Source organism: Muntiacus reevesi, chromosome 1 (assembly GCF_963930625.1).
Source record: "Muntiacus reevesi chromosome 1, mMunRee1.1, whole genome shotgun sequence".
NCBI classification, from domain to species: Eukaryota; Metazoa; Chordata; class Mammalia; order Artiodactyla; family Cervidae; genus Muntiacus; species Muntiacus reevesi.
This window is the reverse complement of record NC_089249.1, coordinates 212,895,758-212,916,680: the sequence shown is the minus strand read 5'-3', so window position 1 is coordinate 212,916,680 and position 20,923 is coordinate 212,895,758. Positions and strand designations below refer to the sequence as shown.

Genomic DNA, 20,923 nt, shown 5'->3' with positions numbered 1-20,923 from the left:
GGATGCCCATATCCCAAGCAAAGTTAGCTTTAAAAAAAAGTAGCCCAAAACCAATGCAATAAACCCTACAGCCAAAATTTTTAAAAAAGAGAGGCTGTACAGGCGCAAGGGGCCCCAGGAAGACAACTGCCATTAATTGTTTGTGACTTTCTAATAAATTATTATCACTATCTCTAAACTGTAAGCTCCATAAAGACGGAGATCAGGTCTGCTCTAGTTCACTAGTAAAACAGAGTTCAATCAGAGTAGATGATCAAATACAGTAAGCATCCAATAGATTTTTGCTGTAAGAATGATTTACTGAGAAAATGAATAAGTACACAAATGAACAAACATATAAACAACTGATTAATCAGCACACGAGACAATTTAACCCACAATAGAAAATTTAGACCACAACTAATCTCTTGTCAAGATTAAACATTAAATTTAGACCACAACTAATCTCTTATCAAGACTAAACATTAAATTTAGGAAACAATATATAAGAGAAAAGGAAAAACACAAGATAGGAGGAATAATACTAAAAATAAAACATAAGACAGAAGTAAAAATACTAAAACTATTACAGAAAAAGGAACAAATACACCATCATACTCTAAGAAGCGGAACAGATACTAAAGGAAAAAACACACACACACACAAAAAAGACTTGAGAAGAATTATTTAAATATAAGAAGACAATGAGATAAAGGTGATTAGGAAAATCAAGAATAGATAGTTCTTCAATAAATGGTGTTGGAAAAACTGGATGTCCACATGCAAAAGAATAAAATTAGATGTTATCTTACAAAATATACAAAAATTAGATCAAAATGTATTAAAGACCTAAACATAAGATCTGAAATTAAAAACCTCCTAGAAGTAAATATGGAGAAAAGCTTAATGACATTAGATTTGGCGATTGTTTCTCGGGAATGACACCAAAAGCAAAGAATACAAAAGAGAAATAAATAGGACCACAATGAACTTCTAAATTTCTGTGCATCAAAGGACACAATCAACAAAGTGAACAGGCAACCTACAGTTCCTCTTCCTGTTTCAAGTTCTCAATATAAGGAGCCTGGAAGTTACCACTCCATCGTAACAATGAATAAGAAACTGAAATAGCTTTACTGGATGACAATGTAAGATACACTACATTCTCATTGTTTCCTTTCATGTGGGAATTTCTCCAAGTTACTTCACTGACATCTGTCTTGGTCAGTTCAGGCTGCTACAACAAAATGCCACAGGCTGCCTGACTATCATTTCTTCTGGGAATACCCTTGTTATAAGCCTTATATATGAAACTTAAAGCTCAGAATTTAAATCTGCAGGATTGGGAGACAATGTCCTGTGAATATATTCATGTTTCTGCACACTCAGGGCTTTTTGAGCACAGAGCCCTGGCATCAAGGTTAAAGGATGTTTGAATAATGCACACGCCATGGAAGTAATGACATGCTGTTGTATTATATACAAGCACAGGAAAAAAAAAATGGGAAGCAAATACAATATACTCTCCATTCTAAATACCTGAGGATGTGAGGAGGGAACTGCAGTTATAGAGTGACCTAGAAGGAAGGCAAAGAATATCAACTCTGGCTTTAACCACTGATTTGTTTCAGCAGCTAACAGGCCCCATGCTTACCACACAAATAAGCAACCATCAGTTTCCCTCTCCTCCTTCAAATACATAGTTTATGAAATATCTTTTCACAGATTTAAAGAGTTGTCCAAGAGATACAAACAACGTGTAGGCCATAATAAAACTTCTCAATATCTCACTGACAAATGACACCATGTTAGCTGATAATTACCACCAAGATATGGGAAACTGTGTAACTCTCATAAGAAGGGTATATAAAATATATGTAAGAAGTATACAGACAAGTCTAATTTAAAGCAACAAAAATGAAGACTATTTACTGAATCCCCAGAGATAAAATACCTCAAAAACACACTAGTATGGTATTAGATGCTTACCCAAATTGCTCCGTAATTTTCCAAACCAACCCTAACCCATTCTAACATGTTCTCACACAATCTTCTCTATCCTTCTCTGTGATTAAGATTAGGAATTAGTCTTTCAATCTCTTAATAACAGCATATTTTTATATATGAACTTGAAAAATGTTAGAACTCTTTACTAGTTCCACCACTTACTAGCTATGTGACATTACTAAGCATCTCTGTGTCTCAGTTTCTACTTTTACAAAATAGAAATCCTAATAACATCTTCCTTATGAAATCATTATGAAAATCAAATGAGTTAATATTTGTATTTAGAAAAGTGAGATATAATAATCAAGATAGAATGTCTGGAAAGTACAATCATATTAGTAAAGAAGAGAGTAACAGCTTTTTGACTTCAGAAAATATTTCTAGCATTTGGTACCCAGGGAAACTTAAGTACTTATTCCAAATTTGAACTTTCCTTTTATTTTATACTCATAACCTCCAATATTTGATTCTTTACATTTTTCCCTTTGAGTGTTAAAATATTTAGTAGTCAATAAACCTAGATAGATAGCTAGGCAGATAAACTGAACTTCGACAAAATTAAAAGGTTTTTTTTTTTTTTTTAACAAAGAACACAATCAAGAAAGTAAATTTAGACAATCCAAAGAATGAAAGAAAATATTTGCAAGTCACAAATCCGGTAAGGTGTTATCCTACAGAATATATACAGAACACTTACAACACAATAATAGAGAGAACTAGATTTAAAAATCAGCAAAGGATTTGAGTTATTTCTCAAAAAAAAAAAAAAGATATACAAATGAATGACAAATAAGCACATAAAAAGATGCTCAACATATAAATCACTAGGGAACACAAACCAAAACCATACTGAGGGACTTCCCTGGTAATTCAGCAGTTAAGAATCCACCTTGCAATGCAGGGAACACAGGTCCAGTCCCTGTCAGAACACTAAGATTCCACATGTCACAGAACAATTAAGCTGATGAACCACAACTAGAAAGGGCACCACAACAAATGATCCCGCCTGTCACAACTAAGGCTTGATGCAGTCAAACAAAGAAGTAAATATTTCAAAAACAAAGAAACAAAAAACTCCACAGTGAGATACCAACCATGGTGGCCAAAACTTAAAAAGGGAGGGAGGGCATAACTAGTGGCAGCCAGGAGATGGAGAAATTGAATTGGGTAGAGGAAATGTAAAACAGTGTAGCTGTTTGGAAAACAGTATGGCAGGTCCTCAAAAAAATAAAAACAGAGTTACTAAATGACTCAACAATGCCACTTTTAGGTATATACCCAAAAGAACACAGAACAGGTATTCACATACAAAACTTGCACGTAACAGCATTATTCACAACAGCCAAAAAGTAGAAAGTCCATCAATAGATGAATGATAAACAAAATGTATATGCATACAGTGGTATACTATTTAGCCATAAAAAAAGAATGAAGGGCTGATACATGCTACAACATAGATAAACTTTGAAGGATCCATGCCTAAGTCAAAGAAATCAGACACAAAAGACTACATATTACATAACTCCATTTATAGGGTGTGTCCAGAATAAGCAAAACTACAAACAGAGAAAAAGTAGATTACTCTTTACCTGGACTTGGAAATGGAGGAAAGGGTACAATGACTGCTAATGGGTACAGATGTTTTCAGGGGCAAGAAACTCCAGAATGTGGAAAATACTATGGAAAAAGGATAGCTGCACAAGATATATATATATATATGTGTGTGTGTGTATATATATATACACACACACACTAAAATCCACTGAGATATATATATACACACACTAAAATCCACTGAATTGTACACTTTAGTATATGTGCTGCCAAAGCGAGCACTGAATTGTACACTTAAAGGGGTAAATTTTAAGATTATGAGTTATATCTCAATTTAAAAATATCTAGTGCTGCATTTTCCAAATTTGCTGGCATATTGAGTGCGGCACTTTCACAGCATCATCTTTTAGGAGTTGAAATAGCTCAACTGGAGTTCCATCACCTCCACTAGTTTTGTTCATAGTGATGCTTCCTAAGGCCCAGTTGACTTCACATTCCAGGATGTCTGGCTCTAGGTGAGTGATCACACCATCGTGATTATCTGGGTCGTGAAGATCTTTTTTGTACAGTTCTTCTGCGTATTCTTGCCACCTCTTCTTAATATCTTCTGTTTCTGTTAGGTCCATACCATTTCTGTCCTTTATCGAGCCCACCTTTGCATGAAATGTTCCCTTGGTATTCTAATTTTCTTGAAGAGATCTCTAGTCTCTCCCATTCTGTTGTTTTCTTCTATTTCTCTGCATTGATCACTGAGAAAGGCTTTCTTATCTCTCCTTGCTCTTCTTTGGAACTCTGCATTCAAATGGGAATATTTTTCCTTTTCTCCTTTGCTTTTCACTTCTCTTCTTTTCACAGCTATTTGTAAGGCCTCCTCAGAAAGCCATTTTGCTTTTTTGCATTTCTTTTCGCTGGGCTGGAAGAAGCACAAGCTGGAATCAAGATTGCTGGGAGAAATATCAATAACCTCAGATATGCAGATGATACCACCCTTATGGCAGAAAGTGAAGAGGAACTAAAAAGCCTCTTGATGAAAGTGAAGGAGGAGAGTGAAAAAGTTGGCTTAAAGATCAACATTCAGAAAACTAACATCATGGCATCTGGTCCCATCACTTCATGGGAAATAAATGGGGAGACAGTGGAAGCAGTGCCAGACTTTATTTTTCTGGGCTCCAAAATCACTGCAGATGGTGATTGCAGCCATGAAATTAAAAGATGCTTACTCCTTGGAAGGAAAGTTATGACCAACCTAGTTCAGTTCAGTTCAGTCGCTCAGTCGTGTCCGACTCTTTGCAACCCCATGAATCGCAGCACGCCAGACCTCCCTGTCCATCACAAACTCCTGGAGTTTACTCAAACTCACGCCCATCAAGTCGGTGATGCCATCCAGCCATCTCATCCTCTGTCGTCCCCTTCTCCTCCTGCCCCCAATCCCTCCCAGCAACGACAAACCTAGATAGCATATTAAAAAGCAGAGATATTACTTGGCCACCAAAGGCCCATCTAGTCAAGGTTATGGTTTTTCCAGTGGTCATGTATGGATGTGAGAGTTGGACTGTCAAGAAAGCTGAGCACCGAAGAATTGATGCTTTTGAACTGTGATGTTGGAGAAGACTCTTGAGAGTCCCCTGGACTGGAAGGAGATCCATCCAGTCCATCCTAAAGGAGGTCAGTCCTGGGTGTTCACTGGAAGGACTGATACTGAAGCTGAAACACCAATACTTTGGCCACCTCATGCGAAGAGTTGACTCGTTGGAAAAGACCTTGATGCTGGGAGGGATTGGAGGCAGGAGGAGAAGGGGATGACAGAGGATGAGATGGCTGGATGGCATCACCGACTCGATGGGCATGAGTCTGGGTAAACTCTGGGAGTTTGTGATGGACAGGGAGGCCTGGCGTGCTGTGATTCATGAGGTCGCAAAGAGTCGGACACAACTGAGCAACTGAACTGAACTTAGTGCTGCATTGCTTCTCAAACTTTAATCTGCAAAACAATTACTTGAATACCTTAGTAAAATGAAGACTCTAAGTAGTTCTAAGGTGGAACCTGATATTCTGCATTTCTAACAAGCTACGAAGTGATGTCAGTGCTGTTAACTGGTCCATGAACCACACTAGGAAGGAAGGCAGAGCACAGCCAACTCCAAAAGCTGTTGACAGAAGTAAAGAGAAATGAAATTGTTCATGAAACTAAAAAGACAATCTCAAGAAAATGAAAACACTAACTTAAAGAACTTTCTGTACTCCCATACTCACTGCTGCAGTATTTATTACTACCAAGATAAGGAAACAACCTAAACACCCATCAACAGATGAGTGGATGAAGAAAATGTGATATATGTGTATACAATGGAATATTATTAGGCCATAAAAAAGGATAGCCTACAATTTGTGACAACTTGCTGGACCTTGAAGGCATTATGCTAAGTGAAATAAGTTAGAGAAAAAGGAGAAACAAATAGTATGATCTCACTTACATGTGAAATTAAAAAAAAAGAACTTGTAGGTACAGAAAATAGATTGATTGCTGCTGGCAAGGGGGAGGTGGTAAGGGCACCAAAAATGCAAACTTCAGTTCTAAAATAAGTCACAGCAATATAATGTACAGCATGATGACTAAAGTTAAGAATACTGTATTATATATTTTAAAGTTGCTAAGAGAGTAGATCGTAAGAATCCTAATTACAAGAAAAAAATTCTGTACCTATGTAGAGGAATGGATATTAACTAGACTTACTGCGGACAGCACTTTGCAATATATACAAATATTGAATCATTATGCTATACACCTGAAACTAATATAACAAGTCAGTGAAAGTGAAGTGAAAGTTGCTCAGTCCTGTCTGACTCTTTGCAACCCCACGGACTATACAGCCCATGGAATTCTCCAGGCCAGGATACTGGAGTGGATCGCCTTTTCCTTCTCCAGGGGATCTTCCCAACCCAGGGATTGAACCCAGGTCTCCCGTATTGCAGGCAGAGTCTTTACCAGCTGAGTCACAAGGAAAGCACCCCATATAATTACACCTCAATAAAAAACATTTTAAGGATAACAATGAATTTTAATTAGGCAACAGATTAGATGTAACATAAGCCAGTCCTTAACAGCTCTATAACAAGACAAAGTTTTTACGAAAATGTCTTAGCCAGTGAGTGCTCCCAACAGTGCTCTAATTATCAAGTGAGAAATCAAGCTTTAGTGAAAGTTTTAAAGGCAATAAAGCAAGAATCTGCAAACACTCCCTGAAAATAAGTTTATGAAGAAAGCCAGAATCCTCTACAAACATTTCCATATTCACCTTAGATTTATTCCTAGCAAATGACAAGAGTCTCCTGTGTAAAATTCTTCTGAGGGAACAGATATTCATTCATTGCCAAATGGCCTGGATATATTAGAAATTCAGATTAAAAGGAGGCCAAGTTAATGTTTGCATTGGGCTTCCCAGGTGGCTCAATGGTAAAGAATCTGCCTGAAAACACAGGAGATGCAGGAGACACAAGATCAATCTCTGGGTCGGGAGGAGCCCCTGGAGGAGGAAGCAGTGACCCACTACAGTATTCTCGTCTGTAAAACCCCACGGCAGCGGAACCTGGCACGCTACAGTCCATGGGGTCACAAGAGAACCAGACACGACTGAGCACAGAAGTTAGCGTCTGATTTACAATTCTTTCATTCCTCAATTAGGTAAGTATGAAGTCCACCTGTGTATTTGGGAAAAGACCAATACTTTGGATGTTAATTTTGATTTCTGTTTTCTTTTTGTCATTTTTTTCTTTCTTGTATTTAAAGCAAAAAATTTATACTACTACAGAAACTAAGCAGATCAACTAAACTAAGAATAACAGCTAAGACAAACTGATGCAAAAAGCAGGTATGTGGGTGTACGTGTATTGAGGTGGTGGTAAAAGAAATGACAAATAAATTACATTTAGAAATAAAACCTAATTAACTTAAACTACATTATTTAGAGATTATTTTAAACTACACCTCTTACTGGCAAGAGATGATGTACATTTTCTTCCTTTTTCATTTTTACTTTTCACTTGGTGAACTACACTGCAAGAAAGAATTATTAAACTATTTATATAGAGCAGTAGCTTTGAATGAACCAAGAAATATATAAATAAGCATGCTTTTACAAGTAAACAACTGGTGTATAGTAGACTGTAGTTATCTTAAGGGCTTTTGGTCTGCCCATTCATGATTTTAAATCACCCTGCTGATAGCAACACCCCAAGGTCCCTAAGGAAGTTATTCCTAATTCCTGTGGTACTTCTGTCAATAATGGTACCACCATCCACAACAACTCCAATGAAAGAACAACCCAGGATTCTACTCTGGGGAAGATAAATTATCTATTACGATAAATAAAATCAGGGGAGACTGCTTCCCACAGACATCTTCCAATGGCAGGGAGGAAGCTCATTCACAACAAAAGAAAAATCAGAACACAAAGGGAAGCAAACTCTCAAAAGATGCTTGAAAACCAGATTCAGCCAAGTCAGAAGCCATCCCCATCTATTTGGAGTTTCCCAGTAACATGACTTATATACTTTCTTTTGTTTAGCTTGAGTTGGATTTCTGTCATCCATGAGAAAGACATATTACATACAATTTACTTGTGCCATCTATTAAAGCAAGGCCCCTAAGAAAGTCTACTATGTAATAAAATAAATTTTCTTTCAGAAAAGCTGAGGAACAAAGTTAATAATTAAGTAAAAATCATCACATATACAGGAAATGTCTTCAAGAAATAGGAGAAATACTAAAAACAAGCAAATTTTTTACTGTTACAGAAGACAGTTCAGACCTTACTATATAATCACTGTAATTATCAATATCATTTTATAACTAGATTATCTTTCTAAGGATATGTATACAGTAACATTTAAAAATCAATTCACTTTTCAAAAAAATAAAAATCAATCCACTTTTCAATTCATCTCACCTATTTCTGTTTGTATATATGTATGTCTAATACATACATATATACATACATCACTTCATGGCAAATAGATGGGGAAACAGTGGAAACAGTATCAGACTATTTTTCTGATCTCCAAAATCACTGCAGATGGTGACTGCAGCCATGAAATTAAAAGACGCTTACTCCTTGGAAGGGAGTTGGTGATGGACAGGGAGGCCTGGTGTGGTGCAGTTCATGGGGTTGCAAAGAGTCGGACACGACTGAGTGACTGAACTGAACTGAACATATACGAAGTATATACTTATATATTGTATATATACCATACATAATTTATGTACAAAATATATTTATATGCTTTTTTTAGAAAGAGTAAATATGCAGACTTCATTGGTTTTTTTAGCAACAACTTCTAGAAACGTATCTTTTCTAAGTCATACTCACATATTGGGGCTGAATACTGTATACTCTAAAAAGCAATGCATATTATTGCTTTTACAATGATTCATATTTCCAAAATACATTAAGATGAAACTGTCTCAAGATATATAAAATGAGTTTTTACAAATTGTTTCATGTTTTAAATTACTATTTTTTATTTCAAGCAAAAATATTTAGGAAAAAAATCATCTTTCTGGTCTAAAGCTAGCAAAATTTCAATTCCAAAAAGTAAAACTTGAATATCTATTCCTTACTCTCAAAAGGTTTAGAAAAACATAATTATATAAAGACAGAGTGATATATGGCATAAAGTTAACAGCTGAGGGTATTTGAGAGAACTTTGTACTATTTGTGAAATTTTTCTGTAAGTTTGAAGTTATTTCAGCATCAAAGTTCACAACTTTGTATCTTGTCTATCATATGATTATTAGAGTAATGATGTCATTAAAAGTACATTCTATTTGGTGAACTTTGTTTTTAAACCGATGACCCATTTTTGAGATTTCTGTCTTTATCTTTTTTTTTAAGAACTCCAGGAACTCCAAGTTTATGAAGCCTTTTTCTGATTCATACTCTTCTCAAGAACCATTTGCCTTTTCACTTTAGTTTATGGTGATGTTTTCCCCCATGTTAAACCTATCTGATGTTTCTTTTAGGCATTTTCTCCTATGTTCTGGTTGTGAGGTACCCAATTAAAGGTTTAATATATCTACCTACATTTAATATATCTACCTACATTTGCTTCTAGTTTGGAAAAACAAGAAGAGAAAAAGATGATAGAAAAGTATGGCATAGTAGGACTAGGAAAATTAATTTACCTGTTTCCTTATCTGCTACTAAATTTAAAAGAGAAAAATAGTTTTGGTAAATTTTCATTTTTAAAATAACTTCTAATTTTTTTAATGTGACTATGTACTTCATTTCTGTGGTAGTGATGTAGTTATCACAAAATGAAAGCTTAGTGTTGCAGACATGACATACCCGTGCAAAAAAGAAAAAAAAAATTTGCACAAATGTTTTACAAATATAACACTTTCATCAAACTTTCTTCTTTATACTGAGAAATAACTAAATGTAATGCAAACACACAGTTCCCTGGTGGCTGAACAGTAAAGAATCTGCCTGCAATGCCAGAGACCTAGGTTTGATCCCTGAGTTGGGAAGATCCCCTGGAAAAGGGAATGTAAACATAAAATTTTACCCGAAATGTGCCACATTCTAACAGTATCTATGCCTTCAATGAGTTGGTTCTTGTGAACACAGGGACTACTTAAGAAGGTAAATAAACCTTCAGAAGCTATTATATATACATAAATATTCCAGATGAAAGTTTTCCATTTCAGAAGTGGTACAGTACTTTAAGACCATAGGCTGTGGCTCTAAACTAGATGGATTCAAATCACAGTTCTGTTATGAGTAGTTATATGATCTAAAGTGAAGTTAACTAATACAATTAACAATACTTACATCATGGAATCAGGGGAAAGATTAAATAGATTAATATATGTAAAGTACTTGGAAACAGTACTGGCCCATTCAAAGCATTCAACATGTTAGCTGAGTTTCATCTAAAAACCACACCCACATTTTAGTTAAAAGGAATGAAAACTATAAAGAATCTGAGATCAAAAATCTCAGAATCAGGGCTTCACGGCTATTTTTCACTAAGTGCATGGCTTGTATAAACCCAAAAAGAGTATAGAAAAGTACATAACATAAAAACTATTGAAAATATAGGAATGATTTCATTAAAAATATACAAATAGAAGTTTTTCATATACCTGTTTCAATATAAAATAGCTTAAGTATGCCAAAAATAGAAGCTTAAAGAAAAAACTGCAAATAACAAACTTTAAAAAGATGTAAATACTTTCATTGGTAAATAGAGAACATAAATTTTTTATCCTCATAGAATATGTGTAAAAATTTTTCATGTACTTGCCCTCATAAATATCATAAAATTATTCAAAATATTGTTGGCAATGTTTCATGATCTAACAGAATAAGAAATAAAATAGTGACAAAAAATGTTAGAGCACTTAAGAATTAAGAACTCCTTGTAGTTCATGAACAGAAAGAAATCAAAACAAATAACAAATCATATCAATGCTATAGATACAAAAATCACATTAATCCAAAGCCACAGGAAACAATGACAATTACACCAAGAAGAAATATTACAGTCTTCCTTTATTATTAAAGAAGAAACTGACTAATATTGGTAAAGAAACATAGCACTAGTAAGCACAAATCTTACAAAATTAAAAGGATAAAACATCTGAATATGTGAAATAAACAGATCCAGGGAAAAGTTCAAATTAATGAAGAAAGAATAAAGTTTAATAGTCATTAAAACAATCTAAAGGCTAATACTTCTGAAAGCTCAATAAATAGGGAAACCCTTTTTGAGTCTGTTCATGAGAAAAAGTGTGAGTGTGTGAGAGAGAGAGAGATTAGGAAAAAAGTAAACATTCAGAAGAAATTCAAATAAATACTTAAGAATATATAGGTATAGACGATCAATTTATTAACCCAAGAGGAAGGAACAGTTCCCTTAAAAAGATAAGCTATTAAAAACCAAATCAAACAGAACTAGAAAGCTTAAATAATTTTGATAAAAGAGTTTGAAAGAAGTATTTTCAAGTTATTTTAAAGTGACCAGGATCAGGTGGTTTTACCAGTTAGCTCCATGTAACTTTTAAGGAGCAAAACTATTATTTAAACTATTCTAAGCCATAGAAAAATAGTAAAATTTCTATTTGGTGAAGTGAACATTAGTTCCCAAATATTGTAATAAAAGTACAAAAAATATATAAATTATAATTTAATGCCATTAACTAAAACATAAACTTTGGCAATATATCAAAAGAATACTGTAAGTGTTCATTCTAGTAACACAAGAACAGTTCAACAGTTAGGAAATTTATCATCATCAATTACATCAACAAACTAAACTTTGATTTCATTATATGATTATATGATTATAATCATGAATGACAAAAAAAAACCCTTCATAAAAATCCAGTCATTTCCAATAAGAAAAAAGCAATTTAGTATCCCAAAAATATTTAAACATAACATTTCTTAACAAAAACATTAATACACATAAAATAAATAATCTTTAGACTGTCCTGATTAAATGTTTCAGAGACTTTCAATACATCTAAATACCTAAACTATGGTGAAATTTGATGGTAGTAATTAAGAAATAAGGACAAATCTGAAATTTTCTACATATATATAAAACATATATAAGAGCATATTCATACCTATGTATGAATATGTATATATTCATGTATATATAAGCAGACATGCTTATATATAAATACCATCAAATTCATATATAACAACATACGTGTGTCCTCTCAGAAAATACATACTACACATAGAACTATACATTTGTATTTTCTCTAGTTGAAAATACTAGTGTACCTGTTTAGGTAGTCGGAACAAGGAATTCTTGTAGAAAATGTCCTTAGCCTGGCTCCACGTGCCATCGATGATGATTATTGTGGAAGGATAAATAGGAGAATCTAATATAAATTCTTCCAAATCAGCAGCTTCAGCCCCTGGATATAATATTAATGTATCAGACTTCTGACAAACAGTTGAAAGTTCAGGATCTCTAAAAGTTTAAAATAAAAAGTCTTTATTAGTCTGTGTGGAGGACAGAAGCTTTATTATTCTTGCTGAACTTCTCTCAAAAATGCATGTTAGTAATATTCCATGGGGTATATGTACCACAGCTTCCTTATCCATTCGTCTGCTGATGGGCATCTAGGTTGCTTCCGTGTCCTGGCTATTATAAACCAGGTGAGAGGTTTCGAGAGAACAGCATCGAAACATGTATATTATCTATGGTGAAACAGATCACCAGCCCAGGTTGGATGCATGAGACAAGTGCTCGGGCCTGGTGCACTGGGAAGACCCAGAGGGATCATGTAGAGAGGGAGGTGGGAGGGGGGATCGAGATGGGGAGCACATGTAAATCCATGGCTGATTCATGTCAATGTATGACAAAACCCACTACAATATTGTAAAGTAATTAGCCTCCAACTAATAAAAATAAATGAATTTTTAAAAAGGTAGTAAAAAAAAATGCATGTTAAAGCATTATAGCACAAGAGATATAATAATGATAAGACAGCCTGTCTGCAAGCAAAGAAACAAACTTCAGGGGGAAGGAGACAAGTTAAAGAATCAATTAAAGATAATATATGGTATCATCTCTGAACTACAGAAATATACAGTTAATATCAGCTTTAACAATGTCCCTTGAGATTAGGATCAGGGTAAAGATATGGGCTTTTGTCCCTCATAATACACATTGTACATACTGAAACTCCCAGTTACTGCAACTTAAGGCAAGATAAAGAAATAAAAGGCATAAGCAACAGAAAGGAAGATATATAATGACATAAAATGCTACTTACATATAAAGTTCTAGGGAATCTACAAAACCATTTCTATGACTAACAAACAAACTTAGAAAATCACAGTATACAGGGTTAATATACAAAGTCCAACTCTTTTCTAAACAATAATTTCAGAAAAAGGAAAAAATTTCTTTTATAAACTTCTAACATGATGTTATTTTCTTTTTTTTTTTTTTTTTAAATTTTTTTATTTTTCAGTGGGTTTTGTTATACATTGATGTGAATCAGCCATAGAGCTAAAATAATAAAGGAAGAAAAACCTTTGGTCAATTCCTTAGGCTTGGTGCTGGCACTAATCTTACTTAGCATTTTCATAAGTGAACTGAAAAAGAAATCTCCATATTTTCAAGAGAAATTAAAATTTTCATCTAAAAATATATTTAGTGTAGATAGGATCAAAGTAATTATGAAGACTGTGAATAGGTAGAAAAGCAACAAATATGCTTCAAAGGTAAGAAACAACTTGTAGAAAAATGTAAATATATATATCAATGGGTTCTATAATACAGAGCAAAATAAGATCCAAGAGTATTGTAGAACTGTCTGTGAAAATATCAACTAACAAACTCCTACACATACTGGACCTCACGAAAAAAATATTTTACAACACAAGAGAAGGCATCCTATCATTTTTTTAAAATATGACATGCCTATAACTAGAATACTAAATATAGTTCTCGTCACTGTACCTTAGGAAGGTCTTAATGGACTAGAAATGGAATATATGTTTTTATATAAATGGATATCATATATAATTAAAAGAAAAAAAAGAAAAACAGGAACTGCATCTAATACAAGTATTAACATCTTAAATCATCTTAACAAAAATGAAATAAATAGTAAGTATACATGCCTTTTGAGGGAGAAGGCAGAAATTATATTTTTTAATCACTTTCAATGTACTATGTTCTAGGTCTGATAGATAACCTGAAGGAAATCATTTTTAAAATAAAAAAAGAATTTGATTAAATTGCCCTAAAAATTAATTTACCTTTCCTCACTGAAGCGACGACCAATCTTGATTTTACACTTATCTTTGGGGAGACATGCTGCTAGAAGAGGAACTGTCCGCAACACCTTGTTTTCCTATAATTAAAAAATTAATTAAAATGTAGATTTTACTTAGATAAACACACTTTTAAAACTTTTTTCTTTTGACCACACTGCACAGCATGCCAGATCTTAGTTCCCCACCCAGAGATCATTGAACACAGGCCCTCAGCAGTGAAAGTGCCGAGTCCTAACCACTGGACTGCCAGGGAACTCCCCACTTAAAATTTTCTGATGAACATTTGATTCACAACATTATATACAACTTTCACAAGTTGTTTACTACAGACCACAATTTAATAAAACAGAGCTACAGTTTCTTCAACTTATCAGTACTAAACATAAGTGTATATTTTTATTCTATTTGGGTGTGTTTACAAGTTTACTGATCAAAAAAGATAACATTAATCTAAACATTAGTTAAGATTATAAAAAAATATAAAAGTGTTTAAATTGAATCAAACCTTTTGATTCAATTTAAAAAAAAAAACTTTTTTTCACTACTACATTTTGTAGTATGTCAACTTGAAGCTAATTATCTACATATTGATGCCTCAAAAGCAAACATGTGTTCAAAAAACAAAAGAATTGGGCATATCGTTTTGGAACAATAAAGAAACACAGAAGCTAATCTTAAAAGCACCCAATGGAACAACTTGAACAATAAAATAATAAAAATAGTATTTGGATTATAAACCAAAGTATAAAATAGAGTCCAGACTGATATAAATAAATGATTAAATAAATAGGAGAGAAGAGACAAATCTTCCTCAGAAGAATTTCAAGTAACGAACATAAACTCCCCCCACTCCAGGACCTTCCTACTTGAGTGTGGGCTGCATTTATGACCTTCCATCCAAAGAATAAAGTATGGAAAGAGAAATAAAATATAATTTTCATGTGGAAAAAGTTGGTGACAATTTCTGTAAATTGCATTAACTATCATCATAGTTAATGTTCACCATAAATTTTTTCTCCTAATGTCCTAACTTCTACACAAAAAAACCACCTTTCTGGTTGTCACAAGAACCTGGTTGTCACAAGAATCTGGTTGTCACAAGCCTAGTAGAGTCAGGTGATTAGCTATTCTGTCTTAGCCTCATACTTATCTTGGTTATTCTGGCCTGCAGTGCTCAGTCACTGCCTGGCCTCTTCTGTTCCACTGGCCCAACTGGGAATGTCATGCTTAATCCAATAAGGGACAGAGGCCTGGAGAATCCCATGCACTGGCAGGCTACAGTCCATGGGATCGCAAAAGAGTCAGACACGACTAAAGCAACCGAGCACGCACACACATGGACTCCAATGTATTCTTTATCAATTTACCATCCCGTGTGTATATCCTCACAGTGAATAATTTGACTACTTTTCTGTCTGTAAAAAAGCGACAATGTACTAAAGGTGCTAAAGGTACTAAAGGTGCTAAAGGTACTAAAGGATCAAATATTACTTACTTCCCTTTAGGAATATCAGTTATTCAGCCAATTAATACATAAAACAATAAAATTACACATGAATTTATTAAAGTAATTAAAAATAAATCTACAATTACATTATTTATTTTTGCACAGAAACAAAAAGTATTGTAGTAATGGTATTCAACAAAAACACACACACAGTTACTCTCTCAGGAACATTCTGCGTTTACTTCTTTAACCTCTGAATCTAGGAAGTATTAATTAAAATAATATGTAAAAGGTAAATTTAAAGATGCTGAGAGTAGTTAAACTGATCGACCTAATAAAAAAATTCAAAAAGAAACAGAAGAGTCAGAATTTGCTGTGATTTTAACTAAAAAGTACATGCAGTAGTCTGGAGCTCTGAAGAAGCCTGAAAACAGCAATTTGGAGCAGCTCCTATGGTGAATGGGACTAGCAGGAGGCAGGAAAGAAGGGAGTTTCAGGACATTTTCCAGTGTCTCACACTGTTTTCTTCCCTCCTTACCATCACTTTTGAAACTCTGATACATAATTAAATCACCTTCCAAATTTTTGTCAAAGTAACACATGTATAAAAGTCAAACAGTGCCAAAAGATTTAAAATATTCCCAGATACAATCCCCAATACTACTTCCTAGAGGCAATTGCTTTAACTCTTCCAGCTATTTCTTCCAGTAGTTATGTCCATATTTCTATACATGCCTTGCTATTTCTTATCAATTTTAGATATTACATACAAACTATCAATTATTACCATCATATTAGGTAACCGTAATATGTGAAATTCTAAGTGTATTTTATGTATTATTCATTTACTATTCACCATAAGACTTCTCCATCATACCTTCCCTCTATCCTCATACTTCCCTCATACCCTCAGTTGGTAAAGAATCTGCCTGCAATGCAGGAGACCCTGACTTGATTTCTGAGTCAGGAAGATCCACTGGAGAAGGGATAGGCTACTCTCTCCAGTATTCTTGGACTTCCCTGGTGGCTCAGCTGGTAAAGACTCCTCCTGCAATGCAGGAGATCTGGGTTCGATCCCTGGGCTGGGAAGATCCCCTGGAGAAGGGAAAGGCTTCCCACTCCAGTATTGTTGCCTGCAGAATCTCCATGGACAGTGGAGCCTGGCGGACTGCAGTCTACGTGGTTGCAAAGAGTCAGACACAACTGAGTGACTAAGCACCATCCCATTCACCATAAACCAGTAACACAGTATATTTTTATTACTTCCATTTCATTAATGACAAAACTGAGGCACAGAGAGGTTATCTTTCCCAGGGATACAGAGTTTACAGAGCTGTGAAGAATTTAAACTCCTGAGCCTTACTCATTCTATAACTATAGCTTCTCATAATAAATGAAGATTTAGCTTTCTTACATCACTCCTTACCCTTACATCTTCTACTATTTTTAGTGAAATAAATAAACAGTATCTACATCATTAATGGCTATATGTATGTATATATTGTTCACAAAAAGTCAAGCTATTTAACATAACATTTCTTTTCTGTAAAGTTTTTTTGTTATTTTTGAGGTAACTCTTTTCTTTCTATCCTGAAGTAATTTTCTATATGCATGTCCATACTCTTTGAAATGCTCCATCATAATAAACACCATTTCATCCATTCCATCAAGTCTTCTTTTCTCAAAGCCCCTTCCTAGAGCCTATACAGCTGGTTTTCAATCAGTTTTTAGGGCAAGTCATCAAACTGACCTGTTCTGTGACTGAAAACTGTATGCTGAGATTAAGCACAAGGCAGCCCAGTATGACTGAGTTAGATTAAGATTGTAAAGTTCCTCGGATGGTAGAGAAAATCAATACAGATGGACTTGTACACACGTGAAAGACATTTGCAGCATATGCAATTATGGATGGATCATCTAAACTGTGGATTAACCATGAAAGAAGGAAGGAAGTGAAGAATAGAGAGAGGGAAGAAGAAAAAGAAGTGGGGGAAAGGCAGGAATGAAGAAAATAAGGAATAAGACATGAAAACATTAAAATTGCCACAAATCAATGAAAAACCTCCAGTTTAAAATCCATCTTATGTCTGGAACCAAATAACAATGAAAATGCCCCATATTATGTATATTATGAAATGAAAACAACACTTGTCATCAGAAGTCAAGTTTTAGTTAAAACTGTTATGGCCAATAAGCTATCATTTTATGTAAATTTGAGCTACACTGGGTTTTAAGTTTAAATGCAGTAATACAATGCTAGTGATAAAAGTGTCACAATCCTGACAAAAGCATGCTGTTAACCCTGTGGGGGGGGGGGGGGGGGAGAAAAAGGTTGCCTAGCAAATGAAACATTTAACAATTCACAATAAAAGTAATTATTTTATCATTTGCAAAAGGAAAGTGACAGATTAATATCCTTTAATGTCTTTGTTAAAGTCTTCAAGTGCTGTATATTAATCCTTCAGAAATACAAGAAAAAAATCATTCCTCCTTCAAAGCCTGGAAGAATTTTAACTTCAGTGTACACTAAATTCATTTTTGTACCTGTATCACACATCAAAGAGTTTGGTAATGATGTCAATTTCTGATTATCTATGATCTCCTTCCCTCCTCTCTTCATTATTGCATTTGAGTTACTAACACACATACACATTACCACATGCATAATCCTCCCCAATATATGAAACCATTAACTAAAAAGTTTTTATATACAACATATATAATATTTTATATATTTTTATTTTCATATATGCATGTAAAATATACACATTTGTTCTAGTCACTTAAAGAAGTAAAAATCTTAACATTCATTTCATAACACTAAAGTGCTGAGAGTAACTTCTACCTTAACAAGGAAAGACATCAAAGAACAAAAGCTAAGATCAAAATTTAAAAAGCAACAATTTCTTGACTCAACTCACAAAATTTCATTTTTCTCTCCATATATAATCATTGGAATTCTAAATTTCTCTCTTACCATTCAGTAACACAGTTTTTATGAAATAAAACCATTTTATGAATTACATTTTATCTGTTTATAAAACATATCAATTTATTTTTTAAAATGCTGAAAAGCTGAAAGGGATGAGTATGTTTACCTGCATGCATCTTCTTATGCACTAATATCCTACCTGACACTGTATATTTCACAACACCTTACTCACCTCTGCTGGATGCTGAATTATATACAAGTAGGTAGAGATATGTACAGGATGCGCTGGTAGAAATGGACACAAACACACTTTCTGAGGCCGGCTAAAGGACAAAAGAAAAAAGAAAAACTGTAGTACGTTTAAAATAAAATTATATAACAATAACATAAAATTTGAACATAATTTCACTTAATTATATAGATTTGGTAAAGTTGCATTCTTTTAAAGTGCTATTAAGAAAGAATTTAATCAAACATATTTTCAATATGAGAATTTGAAAAATAAGACTCAGGTAAATTTTTTACCATCCATAGTAGATCAAAGTATCTCAAAAAATCTTGCCTTAATTATCTTCAGTGGAAGAAGAATCATAAGTCACCACCATGGTCTTTTTATTCATGAAGGAATACTTCTACTAACTTGCATTCCAAATCAAAAACAGATCTCATGTCAAATAGAAACCTGGCAACTAATCTGAATCTGAAGTTGGAAGGAACAAAGTGGTAATAAAATACTGGAATATAATCACCACCTAGAAGACCGTGCTAATCGAACTTAGCCATCAGTCAACATGGAGAACTTAGCAATTGTGAGAAGAAACCCAAACGGGGCCACCAAAGAATATTTGGCTAGAGTTATATCCTCAGAGCATGTGCCATACCCATCCGTGTTCCCTGTGGTTATTGTTTACTCTGCTGCTTTCATTTCCCTTACTGTTTAGTGCTTTACTTGTTTCAGTAGCACTTACAAAATCCGGCTGGAATAAAAGGGTACACTTCCCATCTCAGTTCTCCAGCCTAGTGCATTCTCTTCTCTAACGGCAAACAGTGATTAGTTTCTTGTGTGTCCTTCCAAAGGTACTGAAGGAATATACATGGGTAGTTTATCACTACATCCTATATTAAATATGTGTGTTTATAACATGAAATTAATCAAGCAGCCAGATACAATATGATGGAAGCAAATGTTCACAACAAACCACTATTACAGGCAGATGTCACATGGCATTGTAACAGTATACAAGTGACTGCTATATTTTAAAGAGAATTCCCAACAGCATACTTACTACTAGAAAATTGATTGCTACCTACTGCTTCCTCAATTTTACTTATGCTGAGTTACAGCCTGAGGTAAAAAATATGTATATTAATAAAACACACAGTGTGAGTAAATTGGTTCGATTGTATCTACCACCTCACTTTGCAAGAAACTGTTAAAACTTTGCTCCTGCTGAAGAAATTATCTAAATAATATTTGAGGCAGAGGTATAAACATATTGTACAACGTGACCCCACTTCCCCTCTTCACTATTGAACCAAGAGTGAATGATTAACCAGAGGAAATCAATACACTTGTTTTCCAATGACATCTGAAATGATTCAGTGTGACTACTTAGTCCTACCAAGAATTCCCTTTTAGGAATGTGAGCAAATTTATAGGAACAGAGTGTCTTTCAGTGGTCACAAGAAGAGTAAACATAAGTAAACACCAGAGGAGTGACTTATGGGACTATATAGGGACAAACAAGGGATTCCCTGGTGGCTCAGATGGTAAAGAGTCTGCCTGCAATGTGGGAGACCAGAGTTCAATCCCTGGGTCAGGAAGATCCTTGGAGAAGAAAATGGCAACCCACTCCTGAATTCTTGCCTGGAAAATCCCATGGATGGAGGAGCCTGGCGGGCTACAGTCCATAGGGTCGCAAAGAGTTGGACACAACTGAGCAACTTCATTTTCACTTTCAGTGACAAACAAATCAAGGGCTACAATTAGAAAGGATTTCCCATTCAATGGAAGGAGACAGGATGAGATATATTCGAGTTTTAAAAGTTTAAATTTCTGGAGCCTATCCCATCAGGATATTTGCATAAGCCTCAGCCTCATCAATAAAGATCAGACAGAAGAAGCAAGAAGAACTACAATCCCATAGTCTCCAGAACAAAAGACACAATCACAGAAAGCTAATCAAAATAAAAATG

General features: G+C 34.3%; 1 protein-coding gene across 1 annotated transcript in view; it reads right to left on the bottom strand.

Moving 5' to 3' along the window:
• The window catches only part of DTWD2 (DTW domain containing 2), a 77,179-nt gene that overhangs the window by 32,238 nt on the left and 24,018 nt on the right, over positions 1 to 20,923 (bottom strand). The window contains exons 2-4 of the mRNA XM_065918226.1: positions 18,960 to 19,050; positions 14,331 to 14,425; positions 12,336 to 12,528 (exon numbers count right to left, since the gene is read on the bottom strand). Of these exons, the coding sequence (XP_065774298.1) occupies positions 12,336 to 12,528; positions 14,331 to 14,425; positions 18,960 to 19,050 (379 nt within the window). The remainder of the gene's footprint in view (positions 1 to 12,335; positions 12,529 to 14,330; positions 14,426 to 18,959; positions 19,051 to 20,923) is intronic.